Source organism: Nycticebus coucang, chromosome 4 (genome assembly GCF_027406575.1).
Source record: "Nycticebus coucang isolate mNycCou1 chromosome 4, mNycCou1.pri, whole genome shotgun sequence".
NCBI lineage: Eukaryota > Metazoa > Chordata > Mammalia > Primates > Lorisidae > Nycticebus > Nycticebus coucang.
Window position 1 is genome coordinate 91,590,151 of NC_069783.1, and position 25,857 is coordinate 91,616,007.

At 46.7% G+C, this 25,857-nt stretch overlaps 1 protein-coding gene and 1 pseudogene across 1 annotated transcript in view; one reads left to right on the forward strand and one right to left on the reverse strand.

The window, feature by feature from the left end:
- Nucleotides 1–2,484: 2,484 nt before the first annotated feature.
- Nucleotides 2,485–3,790, reverse strand: LOC128584362 (protein phosphatase 1F-like; annotated as a pseudogene).
- A 140-nt stretch (nucleotides 3,791–3,930) lies between these two features.
- FER1L5 (fer-1 like family member 5) overlaps nucleotides 3,931–25,857 on the forward strand; it is a 57,648-nt gene continuing 35,721 nt past the window's right edge. Inside the window, exons 1-18 of the mRNA XM_053589358.1 lie at nucleotides 3,931–4,015; nucleotides 6,821–6,873; nucleotides 7,483–7,574; nucleotides 8,148–8,256; nucleotides 10,245–10,299; nucleotides 10,747–10,859; nucleotides 12,069–12,197; nucleotides 13,805–13,867; nucleotides 14,648–14,698; nucleotides 17,227–17,257; nucleotides 18,205–18,320; nucleotides 18,549–18,666; nucleotides 19,076–19,128; nucleotides 20,924–20,992; nucleotides 24,146–24,189; nucleotides 24,328–24,410; nucleotides 24,488–24,582; nucleotides 25,434–25,562. Of these exons, the coding sequence (XP_053445333.1) occupies nucleotides 3,931–4,015; nucleotides 6,821–6,873; nucleotides 7,483–7,574; nucleotides 8,148–8,256; nucleotides 10,245–10,299; nucleotides 10,747–10,859; nucleotides 12,069–12,197; nucleotides 13,805–13,867; nucleotides 14,648–14,698; nucleotides 17,227–17,257; nucleotides 18,205–18,320; nucleotides 18,549–18,666; nucleotides 19,076–19,128; nucleotides 20,924–20,992; nucleotides 24,146–24,189; nucleotides 24,328–24,410; nucleotides 24,488–24,582; nucleotides 25,434–25,562 (1,488 nt within the window). The remainder of the gene's footprint in view (nucleotides 4,016–6,820; nucleotides 6,874–7,482; nucleotides 7,575–8,147; nucleotides 8,257–10,244; nucleotides 10,300–10,746; nucleotides 10,860–12,068; nucleotides 12,198–13,804; nucleotides 13,868–14,647; nucleotides 14,699–17,226; nucleotides 17,258–18,204; nucleotides 18,321–18,548; nucleotides 18,667–19,075; nucleotides 19,129–20,923; nucleotides 20,993–24,145; nucleotides 24,190–24,327; nucleotides 24,411–24,487; nucleotides 24,583–25,433; nucleotides 25,563–25,857) is intronic.

Here is a 25,857-nt window from a genome sequence, read left to right on the forward strand (position 1 = left end):
ATATATGGGGCTGGCGCCCAACTCACTGAGCCACAGGTGCAGTGTTGCGTGATGGGAGACACAAAAGAACAGCAGCTTTGCCGTGGGTATAAGCTTGCTCCGGCAATTATTAAGGGTAAACAAGAAACAGACTACACAATATGAGATGGCATGTAGCGAAGTTCTTTATTCAGGGATTTGATTTTATACACTTCTAGTCACAAACACACTTAATCTATCATCTGTTAGTTTCACCATTACCTCATTTTACCTATCTGAAATTAACTTGTAAGGAAATATCCTATTACCATATCAGAACAATCACTTCTGTAGTAAACATCCTCTTCTAGACACTGACTAATCTCTTGGGCAGGTATCTAAATAAGGATCACAAAGAAGAAAGCAGCCACAGGGGAACAGAGTTAATGGAAGTGTACTTTGAAGCGTTCACTCAGTTTACTCAGCATGAAGTAACGACTGTGTCTCTCCTCAGGGCAGAGCACCTATAGACCTCTGACAATATGTTTTTAACATACGTCAACCCTCTGTCCCGTATCTCTGAGGAAGGGTGGCATGCCCTTTGGCCTCTAGGCTTAATGGGGTGCACAACTTCAGAGAATTGGCTTGTGGAATTTTAACTCCAGGCAAGCTAACTCTGCGCGTGTCCCAGGGGGGCCCAGGTCCCTTAAGCCTCTGCAAGAATAGCAAGCCGTTTTAAACTCACACTGAGTTCACTTGGTGTGCTTGATGTAGGATATGTTTATTTCTAAATGTTTGGGAAATTTTCTTTTATAATATTCTCTAGTATGGCTTCCATTCCTCTGGGGCATTCTTCTTCCCTTTCTGGAATTCCTATAACTCGTATGTTGGAACGCTTCATAAAGTCCCATAATTCTGACAGTGAACGTTCTGCTTTCTCTCTCTTCTTTTCTGCCTCTTTTACTATCTGAGTTATCTCAAAAACTTTGTCTTCTACCTCTGAAATTCGTTCTTCTGCATGGTCTAACCTGTTGCTGATACTTTCCATTGCATCTTTAAGTTCCCTGATTGACTGTTTCATTTCCTTCAGCTCTGCTATATCCTTTTTATATTCTTCATATCATTCATCTCTGATTTGATTCTGTTTTTGGATTTCCTTTTGGTTATTTTCCACTTTATTAGCAGTTTCCTTCATCGTTTCCATCATTTCTTTCATTGTTTTCAACATGTGTATTCTAAATTCCCTTTCTGTCATTCCTAACATTTCTGTATAGGTGGAATCCTCTGCAGTAGCTACCTCATGGTCCCTTGGCGGGGTCGTTCTGGACTGGTTCTTCATGTTGCCTGGAGTTTTCTGCTGATTCTTCCTCATGAGTGATTTCTTTTATCTGTTTCCTTGCCCTAATTTTCCTTTCACTTCCTTTTGCTCTTTAAGTTCTTGTGCCTGTGGACGGTTTTCCACTGTTTTAGTCCTCCTCTTGGGGTCCAGAAGTCTCTCGCTGACTCCCTGTATCCTCATAGGAGTGATGATAGGCAGTTCCCACCAGCCAGAGATGCCTGGAGTCCTATCTCCCCAGACTCACGGTGCCCAGATGCAAGGAAGCTGTTACTCGGCTGCCATCTTGCTCCGCCTCGTCCCTATCTCTAAATGTTATCCTACATTTCCCCTTTCTGTTTTCTGACGTATATTATTCATATCCGTCATCATTAAAGCAAACACTTGCACATAACATTCATTTTCTCTTTGGGCATGCTTCATTTTCTTATAAATTAAATACAAAATGAATCCAATAATCAAAAATAATGCTAATGATCCTACTGAACTTCCTATAAGTCCCTGTATTTTTAGAATAGGAGCCACAGGTGCCGCCCAGCAAGTGTTTGCTTTAATGATGACAGATATGAATAATATACATCAGAAAACAGAAGGGGAAATGTAGGATAACATTTAGAAATAAACATATCCTACATCAAGCACACAAAGTGAACTCAGTGTGAGTTTAAAATGGCTTGCTATTCTTGCAGAGGCTTAAGGGACCTTCGCCCCCCGGGACATGAGCAGAGTTAGCTTGCTTGGAGTTAAAATTCCATAAGCCAATTCTCTGAAGTTGTGCACTCCATTAAGCCTGAGGCCAAAGGGCATGCCGCCCTTCCTCAGAGATACGGGACAGAGGGTTGACGTATGTTAAAAACATATTGTCAGAGGTCTATAGGTGCTCTGCCCTGAGGAGAGACACAGTCGTTACTTCATGCTGAGTAAACTGAGTGAACGCTTGAAGGTACTCTTCCATTAACTCTGTTCCCCTGTGGCTGCTTTCTTCTTTGGTGAGGTCTCCCTTAGCTTCCTTCTGTCAGTGCAGTTCCACAGCCACTGGGTGGGCAGCGGCTAGCACCCGGGCAGCTCCTGGGTGCTGGGGAAAGCGCTGTGTGAGGGGCCACCCCTGCCCACTGCTGGCCACCGCCCAGAGGACTCTGAGGAGGAGAGTCACCAGGGCAGGAGGAGGGGCCAGGCAGGACCTGGACCACCTAGCCTCTCTGTGGAGCATGGGCCTCAGGCTCCGAGAGGCCAGAGGGCAAGTCGTGGCTCTTCCTGTCTGCCTGGGAGTCCCCTGCCCTTCGGCCCCCTCCCTCTAGCAGCTCTCAGGGTCTGAGGAAGACCACCATGACTGTGATGTTGCCGTGGGAGCCCCGCTCCCAGGCCTCAGTCACCAGCTCCTTGGCAATGTGGAGGCCACTCACCAGGTGGCTCTGGACGAAGCCCACAACTTCCTAGAGAGGGACAATGTCAAAGCAGCCATCACAGGCAAGCAGCAGGTAGTCCTCAGAGCCTGCCAGCTCCCGGGATGCCACGTCCATCTCCCTGGACACGTAGGGCTTCTGGAAGATGTCCCCAATGGCTCTGGAGACGGCTAGGGTCCCATTGACTCTCCAGCAGTCCATGTGAGACACAAAGCCACACCCAGGGCTTCAATATGCTCCTTCTCGTCCTGCCACTCTGGCCTGTGTGGCTCCATCAGCTTCACCACCTGTCCCTGCTGCACCAGAACAACCTGGGAGTCCCCCAGCCAGGCATCATGTAGGGTTGTTCCCACGATAAGCACACACACCCCTGTGGTGCCACTTTGTAGCTGCTTGCGCTTGGCTTTCCTGAGGAACATCTGGTCAGTGTGTCGGAAGTCTTCTCTGAGGGCTCCTGCGGGGTCTGTGGGCAGCTCCGGCTGGTGGGCAGCATTGGCATGCATGTGGACAGCAGCATACGGTGCCGCGTCCACCTCTCCATGACCATCAAACACAGCGAAGAAGGCATGGTCCACAGGGTTGGACAAGCCAAAGATCCTACATGCCGCCCACCTATGCCTAATCTTGAAATCATAGGAAAACAAGATAGCCTGGCTGCTTTGCACTTCCTCTTTCTTCTCTCTTTTCTTTCATTCATTTTTTTTTTTTTTTTGAGACAGAGCCTCAAGCTGTTCCCCTGGGTTAGAGTGCTGTGGCATCACATCTCATAGCAACCTCCAACGCCTGGGCTCAAGTGAGTCTTCTGCCTCAACTTCCCAAGTAGCTGGGACCACAGGCGCCCGCCACAACACCTGGCTATTTTTTGGTTGCAGCCATCATTGTTGTTTGGCAGGCCTGGGCTGGATTCGAATCTGCCAGCTCAGGTGTATGTGGCTGGCACCTAAGCCCCTTGAGCCACAGGAGCCGAGACTTCTTTCATTCTTGTTACCTATAACAAGATAACAAGTAAAGGTAACCTATATTGTTACTTCCTCCTCTCATTCCCCTGGGTTTCTCTCCAGAACCAAGAACCATCCACGTACCTTTGTGACATTGCTTCTGTTGCTAAGCAACAGGCACTGGAAGCGGGGTTCCACTTACCCCCAGGAGCCCTTGAGGGAAGCCTTGGACCAAGGACCTCCAAGAAGGAAGCTGCAACATTGCAGAGGGAAGGAGAGGAAGGATATCTCCGATATGCTGCGGCTTTTCGTGGAGTCAGCCAAGATTAACCCGCCCCTAGTCCCCACACCCAGATCCTGCTTGTTCGTCAACTTCAGAGGTGAGCTCCAGCCTCTAAATGGGAGAGAGAAGCCCCAAGAGACAACACGCCATTCAATGCACAAACAGCTTTAAGGTGCCAGTGTGGTGGCTCTTGCCTGGGATCCTAGCACTCTGAGAGGCTGAGGCAGGAGAACCACTTGAGGTCAGGAGTTCAAGTGAGACCCTGTCTCTACCAAAAATAGGAAAAAATTAGGCAAGTGTTGTGGCAGGAGCCTATAGTCGCAGCCACTCAGGAGGCTGAGGCAAGAGGATCTCTTGAACCCAGGAGTTTGTGGTTGCCATGAGCTAGGCTGATGCCATTGCACCCTAGCATGGGGCAACAGAGTGAGACTGTCTCAAAAAAAAAAAAAAAAGAAAAGAAAAGAAATCTTACATACATATAATGATGCCTGATCCTTAAAGCAATTTTAGAGATAGACAAGGCAAGTTTAATCATCTCCTTTTTTTTTTTTTTTGAGACAGAGTCTCCCTTTGTCACCCTGTCACCCTTGATAGAGTACTGTGGTATCATAGCTCACAGCAACCTCAAACTTCTGGGCTTAAGCAATTCTCTTCTCTCAGCCTCCCAAGTAGCTGAGACTACAGATGGCCCACCACAATGCCCAGCTATTTTTAGAGACAAGGTCTTGCTCTGGCTCAGGCTGGTCTCCAACCTGTGAGCTCAGGAAATCCACCCACCTCAGCCTCCCAAGTGCTGGAATTACAAGTGTGAGCCACCGCTCCTGGCCCTCATCTCCCTTTTTTTTTTTTTTTTGAGACAGAGTCTCACTTTGTCACCGCTGGTAGAGTGCCATGGTGTCATAGCTCACAGAAACTTCAAACTCTTGGGCTCAAGTGATTCTCTTGCCTCAGCCTCCCAAGAACCTGGGACTACAGGTGCCCATCACAACGCCTGGCTATTTTTAGAGATGAGCTCTCACTCTGGCTCAGGCTGGTCTCCAACCTGTGAGCTCAGGCAATCCACCCGCCTTGACCTCCCAGAGTGCTAGGATTATAGGTGTAAGCCACTGCACGTGGCCTCCATTTTTTTTTTTTTTTATAGATAAGTAAAAAGAAATCCAAGAAGGAAGGGGACGATTGAGGTGAATGAATTTATGAAAGAAAATAAAAGATATAAAGAATATCTAGATATTGAAGAGCTGTGAACCAAAAGAAAAAAGTGGTGGAAAAAACGTAGAGGTAGAAAACATGCGAGGTGGATATAGGACAGTCGGGTTTTGCAGGAACTGCTAGGAGTAAGAAAATCAGGTCCAAGAGAAAAGATGACACGAGACATGAGTAAAGAATGAAATTCCTTGAGTTTTTTTCTGCTTGTTGAACATGGCAGTACTCAGAGATTGGACATTTGGGACTCCAGGCTCACAAGGTGGTGTATACTCATGACCACTGTTGACAAATTTAAAGAGTTTAATGGGAGTTCAGTACGTGACTGCCCTGATTAAGAGATTTTACCATTAGCCAGGCTGGAGATTGGCAGCTGCTCACTTGATTCTGACCCATCTTCCCTATCGCCTCAAGGACATCATCTTTCTCCTTCTAGAAATATCTCTTACACAGATGCCTAAAAGCTAGAACTCTGGGTTGACTCACAGATTTACCCACAAATTCTTATGATTCCATGTTTATGTTTGATGTTTTTATTCCTTTTGTCTCTGTCCTTTCCAGCTTCTTCTTCCATATGCCATCTACTACCCTTTACCCCTTCTCACCACCCACAGCACAACTCTCTCTCTCTCTCTCTCTCTCTCTCTCTCTTTCACACACATTCTTTCTCTGGGAAGAAGTTCAAAGCAGTTTAGCAATTTAGAGACTTTTTTGAAGAACTCTAGGCTATCATCTGTTAAAAGTATTTCTGGGGTTCTTATACTCTGGGAAACCAAAGCAGGTGGGTTGCTTGAGCTCAGGAGTTCAAGACCAGCCTGAGCCAGAGCAAGACCCTGTCTCTAAAAATAGCTGGATGTTGTGGCGGGCACCTGTAGTCCCAGCTGCTCGGGAAGCTGAAGCAAGAGAATCACTTCAGCTTCTGGAGAGCTTTCAGCTATTATAGACATTTTGTGTTGTCTTACTTAGTGTGCACTAGACTTTGCTCTGATTATAAATAAACACTAAATTTCAGTGGCTTAACGATAAAAGTTTATGTCATGCTCACATCAAGTCCTGGGTGGATGATGCTGGTCAGACAGCTCACCTGTTGGCTCCTCCAAATGGTAGTGTAGGGGCAAGCTGCTTGCTATGGAGTCACCCAGGCACCACCCTGCCAGTAGGTCATGAGGATGGTATCTATGGGGAGAGGAGGGAAAGGAACTGGAGTGTCTCACAGAGGTTTTAGGAGCCAAACCTGGTAGTGGCAAATATCACTCCCATACCAAATTGGCCAGAATGCATCAGACAGCCCCATTTGGCTGCAAGATGCTAAGAATATGTAGCTAGGAAGAAAATGAAATGAACACATACATTACCTGTCGCACGGGGTGATAAAAAGTGAGAAATTTTGAAACTCCTTGAGAAAGAAAGAAACAACTGAAGCCAGGTATGGTGGCTTGCACCTGTAATCCTGGGTACTGGGGAGGCTGAGATGAGAGGATTGTTTGAGGCCAGGAGTTTATGACTGGACTAGGCAATGAAGTGAGAATTTATCTCTCAAAAAAAAAAAAAAAACAAAAAACAAAAAACTGATGCCACATCACAGCTGTTAATGTAGACTTGTAGTTTTCTTAGAGTATCCTACCTCTCTTTATTCTCCTCAAAATCAGACATTAAAATATTTCCTACCACTAATGCCAGCTCTTTGGTTTCTTTGCAGACATCAAAAAGAGAACTCTTGTGGTGGAAGGGAATGACCCCATATGGAATGAGGTAGACACCAGGGCAACCCCAGAAGAGGAAATGACAACCCCAATAGCAAGGGACAGAGGTGGAGTTCAGACAGCTGCTCAGAGGTCTAGGAAGAAGACAGAGAGCCTCACAAAATTTTCTTAAGGCTTCGAAATGGTCTCTTGGCCTGAGAATAGTAGTCTGCAGTCCAATAAGGCTGCAAAAGCCACATCTGCCATATCTACTCTTGGCCTTTCTCCCCCCTCCAGGGATGGGCCAGTGTATGGTCCACCAACTAGTTCAACCAGACCATCCTGACGTCCCTAGAAGTTCAAAGCAGAGAGAAAGCCCCATGTGCAGGATCCCCTCATATCTCTTATCCATCTATGCTGCCCACTCCCACCCCAGTCTCCAAGCCCCTTAAATTCTAACATGCTCATGATACTGCTGGACACAGAAGTTCAGGTAGGATGCCCCACACCTTGGTGAGAAAGGTAGCAAATGACATTTCCTTAGGAAATTAGCCATAGGAGGGTCCTTGGTTTTAGATAAACACAGCGGCAGTCCATTGCCCACATCTTTCCTCATTTCCTAGAAGGATGAGATGGAAAGGGCAGAGGAAGGATACTGACCTCTCTATGCCCCCCACAGACCCTAATCTGGCACCTCTGGAACCAGCCCCTGGAAAATGACTCCTTTCTACAAGTCATCCTTCAGGACATGGGCTCCACAAAGAGAGGAAGGTGAGGCAGAGAGAGGCAGAAGAACCCTAATTCCCTGTGACCAAAGCAGCTACAGGTGATGTAATTCTTGTCTCTAATTCATGACTCATTCATATGCAAGTACCATAATTCACAAGGTCAGCTAAAGGGGAAAAAAAGAGGGGCAAGTGTTGGAAGGGTGACCAGGCTGAGAGTACAAAATAGCTAGGGTTAGGAACCAGGGGACACAGCAGCTACTGTATCTGTCTGCAGTCACGGATCTCAAATCTCTGCTTTGCTGCCTGATTCTTACCACGGCCCCAGTCTAGTGCCCAACTGAGACTCACATCCTACTGAGATGGAAGCTGTGGCGTCCTGGGTCAAAATTCCTAGGACAGATAAACCGACTGCCCCAGCTTCTGCCAGATATACCGACACCCCCCCCCACCACCTTGTCCTGGGAGCCCTCTGCCCTCTGGTAGATGCTCTATTTCGCTGTGTTCTTCTAGCACAGCCCTCTGAGTAAACAATCTCTTAACTATAGTCATGCCTGGGACGCAGGAAGACACCCTTTCCTCTGGCTCAGGATCTCACACCTACTCCCGCTCTCCTTAGGTTCATTGGCCTGGCCACAGTACAGCTCAAGCCGTTGGTGAGAGAACCAAGAAAGATCCTTTTTGTGAAGGACTTGACCCTGCTCAACCATTCCATGGATTCCACAGATGTGAGTTAGGGCCAGGAAGGCCCAGGCAGGGCAGCTGGAGGAATGGGGGCAGCCAATGACATGCCCCACCTTGGAGAGCCCCATCACACTGCCATCATTTTCTGACTTTCCCTCCTGCCAGCTATTTGCCCATCCCCCTGTTCTATCCATCTATTTAGACGGATTAATTGGCCTTCCCTGGGAGTCAGCCATTGTGCTAGGCCCATGGGAGGCGGAACTGATCAAAGCCCACAGTCTGTTGGAGTAGGCACCACTCCGAGGGACAAGTACCCCAGTGCACGTTGGACGTGGTTCAGTAAAGCTAGGCTGCCAAGGTCAGGAGGAAGTCAAGGGTTCTGCTTAAGAGGTAACGGACAGCTTTACAGAGGAGGTAATGTTTAAGTTATGGAAATATACAAAGACCAACCAAATGAAAACAAGCAAAGGCTATTATGTATTCAGAGCTTGCCTCAGCCAGGGGCTTGGCCACCATTAATTGCACTTTAGCAGACACACAGAAGCAGGCAGGAGAGTGGAAGCGTCACAGTGGAAAGAAGGGAAGTTGGCCTGGGGCAGCCCAGGGTGGGCCACTAGAGATTGTGTGATTGGTTAGGGGCTCATGTTTGGCTTTCTCTGGTTGGTCCTAAGTTGGAAGTGGAGATAAAAACTATGGTGGCTCACCAGGTACAGTGGCTTACGCCTGTAATTCTAGCTCTCTGGAAGGCTGAGGCTGGAGGATCTTTTGAGCTCAGGAGTTCGAGACCAGCCTGAGCAAGAATGAAACCCTGGCTCCACTAAAAATAGAAAAATTAGCCAGGTATGTGGCAGATGCCTGTAGTCTCAGCTACTTGGGAGGCAGGAGGATTGCTTGAACCCAGGAGACAGAAGTTGCTGTGAGCTAGGCTGATACCACAATACTGTAGCCTGGCAGCAGAGGGAGACTCTTGTCTCAAAAAGAAAATAAAAACAAAAACAAACTGTGGTGGCTGTCAGTCAGTTATTAGTCAAGTCCTGGCCATCTGGGGCTGATGGTTATTGTTTGGCTTCCTAGCTTGTTGCTAGAGATAGCAGCCTGACTTCCTATTAGTCTGACTTTTAGCAGGTTGGCTTCCTGAGCTGATTACTGGAGATAACAGGTTGGTTTCCTAGGCTGGTCGCTACAGATTGTAAGCCAAAGTTCTATTTTATATGTGGGCTAGGCATTGTCCATTTGAATGCAAATCATCCTGACTTAACACTGGTTCAACTTAATGATATTTTTGGCTTATGACAGGTTTATCTGGATGTGATTGCATTGTAAGTTGAGGAGCTTCTGTATTCAGTCTCTCAGGTGAATTGTACGTGTAAGAAGGGGCACAAGTTTGCCCAATGGACAGGAAAGGAAGATTAACCCAGGCAGGTGCATTTAGTGGGTAGAGAAGGAAGCAGGGTGGGCTGCCTGCACTGCTGGGCTATGAAGGTGGTGAGAGAGCTGAGTCTGGGCAGCCGACCAGGGGCCAGACGTGAAGGGTCTTGTGGTCAATGCTAGTAGATGTGTAATTTAGTATACTCACTGGTTGTTTAGGGGGCAAGCTGGGTGGATAGCAGGAGGCAGGAGGTCAATTAGGAGGTGTGTGCAAGAAAGCCCACATGAGCTACAAGATTTTGGGCTAGGAAAAAACAATTGGGGGCTTAGAGGAAGAGCTGTTAGCATCTGTGGTTCTGGACTGGTCCTAAGTCACCTCTCCCTCTCCTTCCCACCCCTCTGCATCCTCCTCTGCCACCATCCCCCATGTGGCTCTTTATCTTCTAAATCCCCTTCACTGTCACCATTGCTCTGGACTAACCAGTGTATAACCTCTCTCTACCCAGACTGCATAGATGCCCATGGTGTGGCCCCCTATCATGGCCAGTGTCGCTCCCCCAGGAGGACTGGGCATGAACCCAACCAGGCTGCACAGAGTTTGGGTGTTGTAATGTGGCCAAGAATCACAAGGTCTGGCTCATAGCTCCCTGCCTTTGCCTTGCAGTGTACTGTCAGCCTACAGGTGGCCCATATGACCAACCAGGATATTAAGAAAACAGGTATATCCTTCCCTGGGGTTTAGCCCTGCCCTCCTCCAAACAGAGCTAGATGGGCTCTTTTTGAGACCTTTGAGACCCAGCCCTTGAGGCCTACAGAAGGAATGAACCAGGTTAAGGTTGCCGGAAGCTACAGGGTGTGAGGGACCAGATCTCCAGCCATCTGGCTGATCTCTAGACATAAGACCTGTAAGACAGAAGACATAAGCCCCCAGGGTGCTGCAGAGGGAGATGAGGATGGTCATTTCCAAGAGCTCTAGTGTGTGAAGAATGGGGTCCAGGGATCCATAGTTACTGAGGCTGGGGGAAAGGACATGTGCCCCTATCAGGGCCTCCTGATGTGCTTTTAACCAGGAACCAGGAATTGGGGAAAGAATGATGACATAGGGGAAATGCCTCAAAACCTCTGAGCCCTGGGGCTCTGAGCCTACCCAGACTGTGTTTCCTCAGTGGATGAAGACCGCCTGGGCATAACAACAAGAGAGGCCGCCAGGCAGAAACTGATGCTTCCCAGCTCCACCACCAGGCACACGGCTCAGTCCTCAAAGCCTCAACACTTCCAGGTGAGGACCCTTCAGGTGGGAAGTCCATGGAACCTACCTGACTCCCTCGCTGCATTCCCAGGTCATCTGCTCCTCTCCACAGGTCAGGGTAGAAAGGCAGGACTTCAGACCCTCATGGCATCCCCTGCTCCTCCAGGGACTGTCCTGGGAAGTTCTGCCTGTGGCTGAAGCTAGAGATAGCTCCAGTGAGGCAGTGGAGGGCCCAGCTGTGCACCCACAGGCCCTCATAGATGCCAACCTTCCAAAGTCCTCAGATTGTTGGCAAAACAAGTCGAGGCACATGCGATGTTAAATTAACCATAGAGGGGAGCCTGAGGAGTGCATGGGTGGACCTGTGGGAAGGTCCATAGTTCCCTGTGAATTTGGGAACCTCCATCCATGGCTTACCAACTTCCCTCTGCTCTCTAGTTTGGGCCCTAATGTTACTGCTTTGTTGCTTCTCAGCCTGCCGCTTGCTCAAGAGGCTGGGAGTCTCTTCGATTGCCTTCTTCCTGCATCCTACGGACATGCCAAGTCCTAGCTCTTAATGCCACCCCACATCTACCTCGCCACTTCCATTCCCTGGCCCAAGCCACCCCCGTTGTTTCTCTGGACCACATCAATAGCCTTCTTGTGAACTCTTAGCCTCCAGCTCTCTCCTGTCCATTCTTCAGCCAAAGTGATCTTTCAAAGATGTCATTCTTATCATGCTACACACTTGCTCAAAAGTCCCAATATCCTTAGGACAAAACCTAGCTCCTTTTTTTTTTTGAGACAGTCTCACTTTGTCGCCCGCAGTAGAATGTTGTGGCATCACAGCTCACAGCAACTTCAAACTCTTGGGCTCAAGCGATTCTCTTGCCTCAGCCTCCCAAGTAGCTGGGACTACAGGTGCCTGCCACAATGCCCAACTATTTTTAGAGATGAGGTCTTGCTTTGGCTCAGGCTGGTCTCAAACTCATGAGCTCAGGCAATCTCCCCTTCCTGGCCTACCAGAGTGCTAGGATTACAGGCATGAGCCACTGTGCCTAGCCAAAGCCTAGTCTCTGGTTGTCAAGAGAGCTACCCAGGCCTTGACAACTTGAGCCTGCCTCTCCAAGTCCACCTCCTCCTTGCCTTCTCCTGCGGGTTCTCTCTCTAGCCACAGGAGTTAGAATGTTTCTTATCAGGCAGACATCTTGAGAGAAGATTCCCTGCGGGGAAGGGGGGCCAAAGTGTTTTCCTCTGCAGGTTCGAGTGAGGGTGTTTGAAGCCCGTCACCTCCTGGGCAACAACATCAAGCCGGTGGTGAAGGTGTCTATTGGAGGCAAACGGCACCAGACTCGAATCAAGACGGGGAACAACCCATTCTTTGATGAGGTGGGCTGAATGGACACAGCAGACAAGTGGGCCAGCGAGGGGCTGCATGTATCCTTCCAGCAGCCAGCAAGTTTGCTGCTTCACTCAGGCGTCTTTACATGTTTGGTCCACCAGCACTTAATAAGCACCTCCTGAGGGCCAAGCACTTTGCCTGGCACTGAGAATACAGATGGGATAATTCAGAGCCCTGCATCTGAGGAGCTAGGTGGTCTGTTAGGGGCACAGCACGTGAACACAGAAACAATTATGATGGGGTCATCTGGGGTTGATGGAGATCTGGGAGCACTGTTAATGGAGCCATGAGAGCAGGCCTGGACCACCTACATCTTGTCACTGCTGCAGCCCCAAATTGTAGCATTGTGTCTGGAACACAGTAGGTGCTCTGTAAGTACTTGTTGAATTAATTGGTAAATAGATAGCAAATAAAAGATAAAAGCACAATGGCAGCTGGAAGGAGTGAGTAATGAGGCTGGGGACAGTGGAGAGGACACAGAAAAGGCTCCAGAAACTTCAAAGAAGAGTTTACTGGGAAAAGGTGGTAGGATGGAAAAAAATAATTCAGGAAAAAGGAACTGCATTTCTTTTCTTTTCTTTTCTTTTTTTTTTTTTGAGACAGAGTTTCAAGCTGTCACCCCAGTAGAGTGCCATGGTGTCCCACCTCACAGCAACCTCAAACTCTTGGGATTAAGCAATTCTCTTGCCTCAGCCTCCCAAGTAGCTGGAACTACAGATGCCTGCCACACGCCTGGCTATTTTTTTGTTGTTGCATTTGTCATTATTGTTTTAGCTGACCAGTCTGGGTTCGAACCCGCCAACCTCAGTGTATGTGGCCGGTACCCTACCCACTGAGCTATGGGTGTCACCTGGGAACTGTGTTTTCCAAGGCCTGGAAATGATTAGCAGCATGACTTGATGGCATAACTATAAATATAGGTGTGGCTGGAGGGGACTGGCTGGAGGTAAACCTAAAGCTTGGGCTGGGGTCTCAGTATGGATGGCACCAAGGAGCCATGGAGGACTTCAGCAGGAGAGTGACAGACCTAGGTTTGCATTTGGGAAAGGAAGTTCTAGCTGCCACAGGGAGTAGGTATGTATTGGCAGGGAAATCTACAAGGCTCAAATCTCCATCCTGGGCAGATAGATGGGCCTTGAATTACTGTTAGGTTCTCTAGGGAGCCCCTACCCCTCCCCTTCCTAGACAGAAAACTCCTTAGAGGCCTCTGCTTGGAGAGGAGCATGACAGCGGTAGTACAGGTCAAGTGTACCTTATCCAAAATGCTTGGGACTATAAGTGTTTCAGATTATGGATTTTTCAGATTTTGGAGTATTTGGATTATATCATTTCAGCATCCCTTATCTAAAAATCTGAAATCCAAAATGCTCCAGGGAGTATTGCCTTTGAGCATAATATCAACACTCAAAGAGTTTCAGATTTTGGAGCATTATGGATTTCAGATATTTAGATTAGGGATTCTCTACCTGTACTCATGAAGTCATCAAAATGGGCAAAGAAGCACTTTATTCTGAGCTGTCAGGTTTACTTGTGCCTTTGGGTGAAGTGGTGGAAGAAACATCATCTGCCTCTACTCCAATTCTCTCTGCCTCAGCTCTTCTTCCAGAATTTTTATGAGATTCCTGCACAGTTCTTTGAAGAGATCATCTTAATCAAGGTGAGGAGCCAAACTGGCCCCCAGCAAGATGGTACACTTCCTTGTCCTTCCCTGATACTGGGAAGCACCTCCCCCAGCCCCCAGTCTTAGAACGAGGGTCATTTCAGATTGTGTTTTTGACCCCGAAGCATTATCTCCACCTCTTTCTTCACCCCTGGTATCCCAGATTGTTCATATATGCATTCATTTGTTTGTTTATTTGTTTGTTCATTCATTCATTCATTCATTCAACAAACATTACAGATTGAAAACTGCCATGACCTAAACAATGCACTGAAGTGAGCAAGGCAGCCTGTCCCATGCCACCAAGGGCCCCTCATGCTCCATTCCCTAGCCAGAGGGAACCTCATGACAGTGATGAACATGTGTTTATCAGGTGCCTGCTATATGCCCAGTGTAGGGTTAAGGAGAACAAGGAGGCTGCTCCCTTTGAAGAATTTACATGCTCTTGGGAACATAGGCACAGAGCAAACCACCAGGACATCATGTAGTGAATAGAGATGAATGTGACATCTTACTTAGTATGGACCTCCAGAGGGGACAAGTGAATTGGCCTCTCTGGTCAGTTTTCTTACCAATAAAATGGAAGGAACTAAAAATCTAAACCTCACAGGGTTCCTCTCAGAATTAAATGTGAAAACCCATGTGCAAGTGTCAGCCATTAGGAAGCATTCAATAAATTCTGGAAGATCCTGGATGTATCCTTACTATACATTTTATGGAAGATGAGGGAAATTGAGATTGTGAATAATTAAGATGTTTCTGGAAACTCCCTTGCAGGTGGTGAACTCCGCAGTGATGAGATACAAAGCAGAGATCGGGAGATTCCAAGTGAGCACTGTGTAAGGGAGGAGGTTTGGTGAAACAGTTATAAAGACCCATGCTGAAGGGCGGCGCCTGTGGCTCAGAGGGTGGGGCGCGGGCCCCATATGCCGAGGGTGGCGGGTTCAAAACCAGCCCCGGCCAAACTGCAACAACAACAAAAAATAGCCGGGCGTTGTGGCGGGCGCCTGTAGTCCCAGCTACTTGGGAGGCTGAGTCAAGAGAATCGCCTGAGCCCAGGGATTTGGAGGTTGCTCTGAGCTGTGTGACGCCACGGCACTCTACCGAGGGCGATAAGGTGAGACTCTGTCTCTACAAAAAAAAAAAAAAGACCCATGCTGGGCTCCATGCCCAAGTCTAGGGGAAAGACTTGGACTTCCACACAGAAAGATCTAGATGTGGATCCACTTACCAACTAGGTGACATAAGCAAATTACCCTGAGCCTCTTTCTCCTCATCTATAAAATGGGGATAATAATATACCAAACTAACAGGGTCATTGTGAGAATTAAAGTATGTAATATTTGTGAAATCACTGGGAGCCATATGGAATTCTTCACACCCATAATTCTGTGGACACGGTTCAAATCTTTGCCTCCAGGAAATGGAAGCAGAGCATCCAAGAAGATCAACCTAAGTATTATAGAAATCTAGAGAAAGATTGCCACCTGTGGGGACAAAGTGAAAAAGATATGATTTGGAGGGCGGTGCCTGTGGCTCAAAGGAGTAGGGCGCTGGACCCATATGCCAGAGGTGGCAGGTTCAAACCCAGCCCCAGCCAAAAACTGCAAAAAAATAAAAATAAATAAAAAAAAAAGATATGATTTGGAAAGACACAGGCTGAGAGAGTTTATAGTCATGACAGGGTACACTAAGATTCTTCAAATCCAGGAAGGTCAGGAAAAAGTAGGTTGCTCGATATAGGATTCCCAGTTACATTTTAAACTTAGATAAAAAATACTTTAAAAATGTAAGTATAGAGTCTCACTCTATTGCTCTGGGTAGAGTACTGTCATAGCTCACAGCAACCTCAAACTCCTGCACTCAAGTTATTCTCCTGCCTCAGCCTCCCCAGTAACTGGGACTAGAGGCATGTGCCACCACATCTGGCTAGGCTTTTTTCTATTTTTAGTAGAGACAGGGTCTTCCTTTTGCTCAGGCAAGTCTTGAATTACTGAGCTCAAGCAATCCATCCCAGAGTGCTGGGATTACAGGCATGAGCCACTGTGCCTAGCCCATGTTTAACTTTTTAAAGAAAATTCCTAGCAATGTTCCTCAAAAATCTCAAACAGATTTTACATGTTTACATGCCCATGAGCAGTGTATTAGAGTTCCAGTTGCTCCACAGTCTCAACAACACTTGTTGTAGTCCACCTTTATTATTTTAGCCATTCTAAAGGTGTGTGGTGGTATTTCGTGTGATTTTAACTTACACTTCCTGGATGACCAATGATGTTGAGCATCTTTTCATGTGCTTGTCATCTATATTTCTTCTTCTTCTTCTTTTTTTTGAGTCAGTCTCACTATGTCACCCTGGGTAGACTGCCATGGCATCACAGCTCACAGCAACCTTCAACTCTTGGGCTTAAGAAATTCTCTTACCTCAGCCTCCCAAGTAGCTGGGACTACAGGCTCCCACCACAACACCCAGATATTTTTTGGTGGCAGTTGTCATTGTTGTTTTAGCTGGCCTGAGCTGGGTTTGAAACTGCCAGCCTCAGTGGCTGGTGCAGTAACCACTGTGCTATGGGTTCCAAGCCTATATGTCTTCTTTTATGAAGCATCTGTTCAAATCTTTTGCTCATTTTCACTGGGTTGTTTGTTTCTAAATGTTGGTATATGATTTGCAATTTTTTTCTCCCAGTATATGACTGCCCTTTCATTTTCTTAAGTGTCATTTTGATACAGTGCAATTTATCAAGTTTTCTGTTATGGCCTGTGCTTTTGCTATTGTATCTAAGAAGTCTTTGCTCCACTTAACCCAAAAGGGTAACTGAGTTTTAAAGCAAAATTATATACAGAATTCTGAAATAGAGCTAGGGAGCTTTCAGATATAGATTAAAAGAACAGCCAGAATGTTCTGCTGCACCTTGCCCCACACATATCCCCTCCAATCCTGCACCACATCCCTCAGGCCTTTGTCAGAAACCATCTTCCAGGAGAAAGGGAAAACCCATATTCTCTTTGCCAACTCTTACCTTGCCCCTGCTTGTCCCCCAGGATCGGGAACACTCTTCCTCCACCCAAGGATAGGGAAGAGCCAAGCTGTGTTTGGCAAGCTGGTGGTACAGCATAGTGTTAAGGATCTTTTCCACATCCTAGTTGTAAGATTTCAGGTACTTCTCTCAAACTCAGTATCCCCTTCTGCAGAGATGAGGTGATAATGGACTTAGCTTCTAGGTTGCTAGAAAGATGGAAGGAATTAGAGCAGAGAACATGTTCAAGCACTGGTAACTAGTATTGTCAAAAAGTTAGCTAGGATTACAAATCTTGGCTGAAGACCCTAACTAACCCTCACCAAACTCTTGTCTTTTCAGACAGATATTGGGTTTGTCTACCATTCCCCAGGTAGGTAACATTGTTGTAAATAAATGTATCTTCTGAGAAAAATCAAGTCTGGGGTCAAAACACCTCCAAATCTCTATATGTTCGTCATATTGGTTGGGGGGGAGTATTAGGGAGTGCAAATTAATCTTCAGTAGTTGATAATACTTTAATGTATCTTACTTTTTTTTTTTTTTTTTTGAGGCACAGTCTCACTTTGTCACCTCCAGTAGAGTGCTATGGCGTCATAGCTCACAGCAACCTCAAACTCTTGGGCTCAAGCGATTCTGTTGCCTCAGCCTTCAGAGTAGCTGGGACTACAGGTGCTGGCCACAACACCCAGCTATTTTTTAGAGACATGGTCTCACTCTAGCTCAGGCTGGTCTCGAACTTGTGAGCCCAGGCGATCTGCCTGCCTGCCTCTCCTGGAGTGCTGGGATTACAGGCGTGAGCCCCCGTGCCTGGCCTATTTTATCCTGCATTTTAATAATAACATCTTTCTCTGAAAAACTCAGGGCATCCTTCTGGGTCAAATGCTAACCTTTTATTATAAGCCTAGGTGGGATTTCTATTTTTTGAGGCCAATATTGGGAGACTGAAGTTTCAGGGGAGGTTTCTACCATGATCTGGCTATGACATACAAATGAAGTTGAGATTTGGATTCAGGTTAGGGAAAATGCTTGCCACTATAGTATCTTGTTCCAGACCAGGCCAATGACAATAGTAGGTTCCCAAAGTGGAAGAGGGAGAGAAGTGGTCCCTCTTTCCTATAGACAAGAGTTGGCAGCCTTGGCAGCACACTGTCATTGCTCTGTGCTAAGAGTGACTCTCATTTTCCTCTGCCACTTGATGGGAATTGGAATACATGAGAAATGTTTCTAGCTCCCTCTCCTCCTGAAACAAAGACTCATTTCAGGAGGAGAGAGATGGAGACTGGAAGCTGGTCTCCCATGGCTCCTCTGCCTCTCTAGGTCACATACTCCTAAGGAAATGGTTAGGCCTCTGCCAGCCAGATAAACCCGACAGTGGCATGACAGGCTACCTGAAAGTCACCATCTGTGCTCTTGGTGTGGGAGACCAGGCCCCGGTGAGGCTGCCCCCCTACACCCCAGTAACATTTCCTGGCTGCTACCTGGGGCCACCCCTGGGCCCTCAAACTGACCATTGACCTTCACATCCTTCCTTTGTCTGCTCCATCACTGAAAGGTTGTCCTACCCCCTTTGCCACCAAGTGGGAACATGGGGAAACAAGATCTTGTGGCTTTAGCTGTGACCCACCATGACCCTAACCCTATAAGCTCTCTGGTCTCTCCAGGTAGATCAAAAGCTGCCCTACAGGGATGACACCAATATTCAGATCTTCAAGTCAACGGTTCCGATCTCCGTGGCTTACTTACAGTTCTTCATCTACTGCGCAGAGGACCTTCATCTCAGTTAGAGTCAGGGTGGCAGAGGAGGGAGGGGCCTTGAGGTTCCCTGTACAGTGGCACCGTGCATCTTCATGGAGCTTCCTCATTCCTTTTGACAGTAACTTAAGATTCAAGGTGGAGTAACAGGGTGACACTGAAATCCACCAAGAATTGTTTTATGAAGGTCCCATGGACACCCTTTCCCTACCTGTCTTTGCTGCCTTTTGTTGCCCAGATGCATACTCAAGGTTCCCTACGTCTCCCTCTCATCACCCTATGAGAAGGAACAAAGTGGTAACTGGAGACAGGTCAACCCAGGGAGCTAAACTAAACTATGGGGAAAGTTTTAGGTAGTTCTGTCATCTCCCCATTTCTCCTTCTGAAAAGAAAAAAATGCTGCTGTCTCAGAGGTCTTTTAACTTCTTGTTCATAGCAAAACACCAGTTATTGAATCCTGTGTTGGAGGTGGAACTAATTGGTGAAAAGGTGAGTATAGAAAGTGTTTGTGACCTAGAGAGATTGCCATCTAGAAAAAGTAGTATAGAGGCAAAGAGTAGTCTAGCAAGCAGGACCCCAGGAATTGTATCCCAGCTCATCCACTAAGGGGTAGGGTAACCTGAACCTGGAACTCTATGGAGGTAGTGGTCACATCTCACCTCTTTCTGTCAGAGCTGCAGAGGGCCTTGTATAGAGAAGATACCCACTAAAAAACAAATACACAGGGAAAAGTAAATGAGGACTGGAACAATATGCCAACAAACAAGCAAACAGCAAAACTGTCACAATTTCCTCTGGGCCTCATTTTCTTCATCTGCAAATTGAAGGTTCAAGAGAGCTGCTGACATTCCATGAATCTCTAGTGAATACAGAGTAGCATTTTCTGAAGTGTGCTGATTGATGGGTGTTGTCCATGAAAAATGGTCCTAATTTGGTGAATGCTAGGCTAAAGTTAAATATATTTTCTCAGAATTCACAAACCGTTATTTCTATCATCTTCTGTTAAAAGCAAGTCATTAAATGCAGCCTATACATAAGGGGAGGGTAATGAATATCTACTTTTGGAAGGGAGGAGTTCCAAAATTTGTGGACATATTTAAAACCACCACATTGAGTATTTATTTCCCAGGGAGTGGTTTTGGTACCTCTGGAGCCAGGTGAGATATTCTTGGGTGGTACGTGATACAGATTTTTCAAAAACTTTGATATTTTTATGTTTGTCTTAGTGTACCTTAAAAAGTTTAACAAGGCCAATTAATTGCTTAGAATCAGGTTAAGTTTAAACAGTAAGTCAGGGACGGCACCTGTGGCTCAGTGAGTAGGGTGCCAGCCCCATGTACCGAGGGTGGCAGGTTCAAACCCAGCCCCAGCCAAACTGCAATTAAAAAAAAAAAACAGCTGGGCATTGTGTCAGGCGCCTGTAGTTCCAGCTACTCGGGAGGCTGAGGCAAGAGAATTGCCTAAGCCCAAGAGCTGGAGGTTGCTATGAGCTGTGATGAGATGGCACTCTACTGAGGGAGACAAAGTGAGACTCTATCTCTAAAAAAATAATAATAAGTAAAATAAACAGTAAGTCAGCCAATGATTTTTTTTTTTTGAGACAGAGTCTTACTTTGTTGCCCTCGTTAGAGTGCTGTGGCGTCACAGCTCACAGCAACCTCAAACTCTTGGGCTTAGGCAATTCTCTTGCCTCAGCCTCCCGAGTAGCTGGGACTATAGGCGCCTGCCACAACGTCCAGCTATTTTTTATTGCAGTTTGGCCAGGGCTGGATTTGAACCTGCCACCCTTGGTATAGGGGCCAGCGCACTACTCACTGAGCCACAGGTGCCGCCCTAATATGAGGACAATTGATACCAAAACATGGTGGGGGAAAGGGGGAGAGGAGAGAGGGAAAAAGGGAGGGGATGGGGGGCTCACGGTGTATGACACACCTCTTAGGGGCAGGACACAGTTATAAGAGAGACTTTACCTAATAAATGTAAGCAATGTAACCTGGTTCTTTGTACACTCGATAATTCCCCAACAATGAAAAAAAAAAAAAAGTTGATTTAAGGAAAAACATTGAGGACTCTGAAACTGGCAAACTCTTTGATACAAGTTCACAAAGGACTGAGGTTGTAGCTACTAAGAAGTTGTCCAGGTGTCCTTAGATAGGATTAGCTCAGTCGCCTCTGTGCTGCAGACAGTGTCAATCTGTGGGCTTGATAGGAAGGGCTGGAAGGCAAGGCCAGTGGAGGCAGAAGGGGACAGGCTGTCACTGACAATGCTTTGGGACCTTCCCAGCTCAGGACCTTCGTACAGGCCCCAAGCGACAACCCAATATGGAACCAGATCCTGACCTTCCGGATCCAGGTATGACTGCCCCCTCATGCCACCTGTCCTCACTGCTCCCCCACCCAGAAGGGAAGGTCAGGTGTTTGATTGAGGGTGTAGAGGGAAGGTGAGGCCAAAAAGCATGCCCAGGGGGCTCTGCCCTATAGGGAGCATTTGGAAGCCCAGGCTGTGTTAATGGAAAACTTTACTTCTATAGCATTATTTTGAGGTACTATTGACATACAATGGGTTATACATATTTTAAAATGTATCAAATTTTACATTTAAGTATGTATACACCTGTGAAACCATAACATTCAAGATAGCAAATATACACCTATCTATCATATTGATGAGCCCAAGAGTCACTTGTGCCCCTTGGTCATCCCTCCTCCTGTCCCCAGGCACCAGCTAATCTGCTTTATCTTAGTCTAGATTAGCCTGTATTTCCTAGAATTCCATATAAATGCAGTCATGCAGTATGCGCCCTTTTTGTCTGGCTTCTTTAACTCAGCCTAGTTATTCTGAGACATCCATGTGGTCATATATATCAGTAGGTCATTCTTCTTTATTGCTGGGAGCTTTTCCATTGCATGGATTACCATTGTCTTCTCCATTCCCTTGCTGATGGTCATTTAGATAGTTTCCAATTGGGGGCTATGACAAAGAAGCTGTGTAAACATTTGTGTCTAATCTTAGTGTGAACATAGACTTTCATTTCTCTTGGGAAAATATGTAGAAGCAGAATGACTAGAAGATGTGACAGGTGTGTGTTTAACTTTATCTGCTATTAAGCAATACTGAAGTTTATGGAGAACTTAAATGTGTTCTGTCACACACATTAAAAACAAAACAAATCACTCTGAAGACTCTTTCTAAATTATATCATACATTTTCTTATCTTCTATGCGGAGTACACTGAATGTAATTATAGCTCTTTGTTGCTGCCTAGGGACATTATGGCACCACAGTTATTATACTGGGCTGTATATACTGCAGGGCTGTTTGTCTTACACAAAATAACTTCAAGATGCTCTTCATTGTGGAGTGTATAGTCTGATTTTTATAGCATTTCAATCCTTCTTAGTCATCTATGAGCTTTTGTCGGTGAAAGTTCTCTTGAAGCTCTAGTGGATCTTATTGGCCTTTTTTTTTTTTTAATTTCAGGTTAATGTGAGGGAACAAACAACTAGGTTACAATATTTGCCTTTATTAGGTAGAGTCCCTCTTGTAGTTGTGTCCTGCACCCAAAAGATGTGCCCTACACCCCTACGTTGTACCCATTAAGTGGGTGCACACCAACTTATTAGCCTTTTGACTCTGTTAGGCTTTTAAGAAGTACGTAAAATAAGGACAAATAAGCATTCTGAGAGAACTTGAGCACTCTCATAAGTGCAAGTGCATGGAACCTTTATGTGACATCGATTTGGCTACCCAAAGAGTGTTCAGCTTTCCTATACCTTACAAGAAAAGCAACATTAGCTAATGAGTTTCCTTCCTCCCTCCTTTAAACCTACTCCTTGCTGCTTCTTGAAGCTTCCCTAGCCTTTCTGGGAAACCATAATTTTCAACCATTCCTGATAATCTCCCCTTCCTTGGGTGATTTTATAGACTTTCATTATTATTATTATTTGTTATAGATAGCGTCTTGCTTTGTTGCCCAGGCTGGAGTGCAGTGGCATGATCATAGCTCACTGCAGCCTTGAACTCCTAGGCTCAAGCCATCCCCTCACCTCAGCTTCCCAAGTAACTGGGACTATAGGTACACTGATTTTATAGACTCTTAAATTAGAAAGATATTCTAGAGGGGGGCACACAGATGGTAGATTCTGAGGCCAGTTGGCCAGGAGAGCTGGGGGCACTCTTGAAAATGGGTCTGTACCAGTGGCCAATCTGAGGATCCCAGAGCAGGAGGGGAGACAGATAGGAATGGGGACAGGGGAGGAGAATTCTTAGCAGGGTGGATGAAGAGATGGTTTAGCCATAAATCTGAATTTGGAGGATTCATAACTTTGGAAGACCTGGATGCCTCATGGTGCCCATCTCTTCCCTTCCATTTTCTTTCTTTAACCTGGGCAATTTCCTTTTTTCTTATTAAACAGCTGCCTATGTGAAAAGCCCTTTCCTCACTTCCCGGTGGCCCCCCAGCCATCAGGTCAGGGAGAGAATAGACAAGGAAAGTGGAGAACTGAAAGGTTCCCAGCCATGCCCACAAGAACTGCTGTAAGGAGAAAAGGCCCCTGCTGAGAGGATTTGGGGTCCTACTCTGAACTCAACCATAACAGCTCTGTTTAACATATGAGTTTTTTTTTCCTTTTCCTTTTTTTTCTTTTCTTCTTCTTCTTCTTCTTCTTTTTTTTTTTTTGTAATAATTGAGGAAAGCATATTGCATAGTAGAAATAAGACTCCAAAGCTTGAGTTCAAATCCCGACCTCACTACTTACTATGTGACCTTGGGCAAGTCCCTCTGAATCTCTGGGCTTCATTCCACACCTATATATGGGGATAGTCACAGCCTTTATAGGGTTATGGCAGAGGTCAGGAGCACTGAGACTTCAGCATCTTCCTATAACACAAGAATATCAGGAACTAAACCTCTCTGTGCCTCAGTTTTCCCATATGAAAATGGGAATAATAATAGCAACTGGTTCATGAGGTTGTTGGAGAATTCATTTAGGTGGTCTATGGAATTTGTTCAGCATAAGTGAGGGAGAATAGAAATTCTCCTGGAGTGGCAGCTATTATTTACTCTTGAGGAGACAGATGTCCTGCCATTTAAAAAAGTTAGCTGCTAGACATGAGGAAGACATTCTAGGCCCCAACCTCTGCAAGAGATGGTTTGGTGAACATGCATTCAGATTGTGCAGGGCTGTCTGAGTCCACAGCCAGGATAGACCCATGTCTCAAGCTTATGTAATTAGGGGGTGATTTAAGAGGGAGCATACAAAAATGAGCATATGACAAGTCCCCAGTCCCTCTCAAGGCCCTGGAAGGGCCTATGCAAGTGGGGGACCCTAAAGCTAAAGCTCCATAAGCTCTGTGCTAAATCCAGCTTGTGTGATTAAATGGCCCATTAGTAAGTGGACCAGGCCTTGGACTCAGACCCAGGACTTCCTAGCTGCTCTCAAAATCTCCACAAGGACCAAACCATCCAAGTGTGCATCCACTTTTCCTCTCTCTTTCCCCTTGCAGCTGCCCTGCCTCTCCAGCTACATCAAGTTCAGAGTCTTGGACTGGTGAGCATCTGGGAGAAAGCTGAAGCATGCAGGGAAGGAAGAAATGAGAGCCAGGCAAAGATCGCTTCCCGGACTTTTGGCTAAGATCAAGTGTGAGAGCCAGGCAACGGCTCTCTTTGAGAGTGTGTTTCTCCCCAGTACCAGGAAGGATTGCCAGGAGGAGATTGGTACTGCCAACCTGTTCCTCAACCAGATCTCATCCTCTGGAGAAGAGATAGAAGGCAAGCAAAGCCCTGGAACTTACCTCCTGCGGCTCTCCTACCTGTGCCCCACTCCCTCTCATCCTTTCTTCTTCCAGGAGTGTTCGCTGGCTTCCTACCCTGCTTTGGCCCCAGCTTCCTGGTTCTCCACGGAGGTAAAAAGGCCCCTCTCAGGATCCAGGAAGAAGGCATTGTAAGCTTCTCATGTCAACTAGGGAACATTGGAGGTAAAACCGACCATGTTTAAAGCACTGGGGCCTGGGAAATGCTTGGAGGCTCTGGCCCTGGTTTCTGTCCTCCACACTCTGGCAGAGGATGTGAAGCCTGAGGAAAAAGGAAAGAGCAGATGGAGTGCTCTAGGTGAAGGGCCTTTGTGATGAGAACTTGGGTAAGATTTTCAGCATGTGGAAAGGACATGTAAGACAAAAGGCATGGCACAGGTAAACGTGGGAAAGCACAGAGAAATTCAAGAATAATGGTAAATTCTGGAAACCTGATTTTAATGAGTTAAACAAAAAAAAAATCCTGGACGCCAGCTGGAGCATCTCTCACTCTCCGGCTCTTGACACCTTGGCCTTTTCCCCCTCTTACCAGATCCGGGCTGAGAACCTGGCCACCAGCCCCTAATGGGGGAAGGCCTGAGAAGCATTCTAATTGGTCTGCTCAGGTCATGTGTGCTCCCCTTAGACCAATCACTGTTGCCCAGGAGGCAGGCCTGCCCTGATTGGCCAGGCTAGGGGCGTAACCACAGGGGTTATGGCAGGCCAGCCCAGCCTGAAGCATTGAGCGAGGTCCTTCCAGTTCTTGGGCAGATAGGATGCAAGAACTGAGTAGTGGGCCTACCAGGCGCCAAGAAGGCTTAGGGCTGGGAGGTTTTTTGACATGGGGGTGTCTGGGATATCTGGAGTTCCTCCCTGGGATTGTGGTTGGAGCTAGCCCCAGGCAAGTGGTTACCCTGTCTTTGGCACAGGAGTTTTCAGGGGAGATGTGACAGCTATTTTTCTCTCATCTCTTTTCTGTACGTTTTCTTCACTGTTGCCCTAGGTTATTCCCGACTCTGTTAAGAATGGTTTAGCTTATCGAGGCCGAGTCTTCCTGGAGTTAATCACCAAAATCAAATTCCATAAAGATTCTTGGATAAGGGATCTCTCCCATGAAGTGACCAGGATAGAGGTAATCACGGGAAACAGGTAACCCGAGGTAAAGCCGAATCCCTTTGCCTGCCCCAGATCTGCTACTAGAGGCCCTGGCCACAAGCTGTTGAGTGTGTAAGAATGCTTTATCAGTCTGCCTGAGTATTTACTAAACCTCCACTGGGGGACTTCGTGCAGTGCCAAATCCCAGATGGTGAGACAATCCAGTAAAGACAAGATACGTTTTCAGGGTGGTGCCTGTGGCTCAGTGAGTAGGGCGCCAGCTCCATATACCGAAGGTGGTGGATTCAAACCCAGCTCCGGCTGAACTGCAA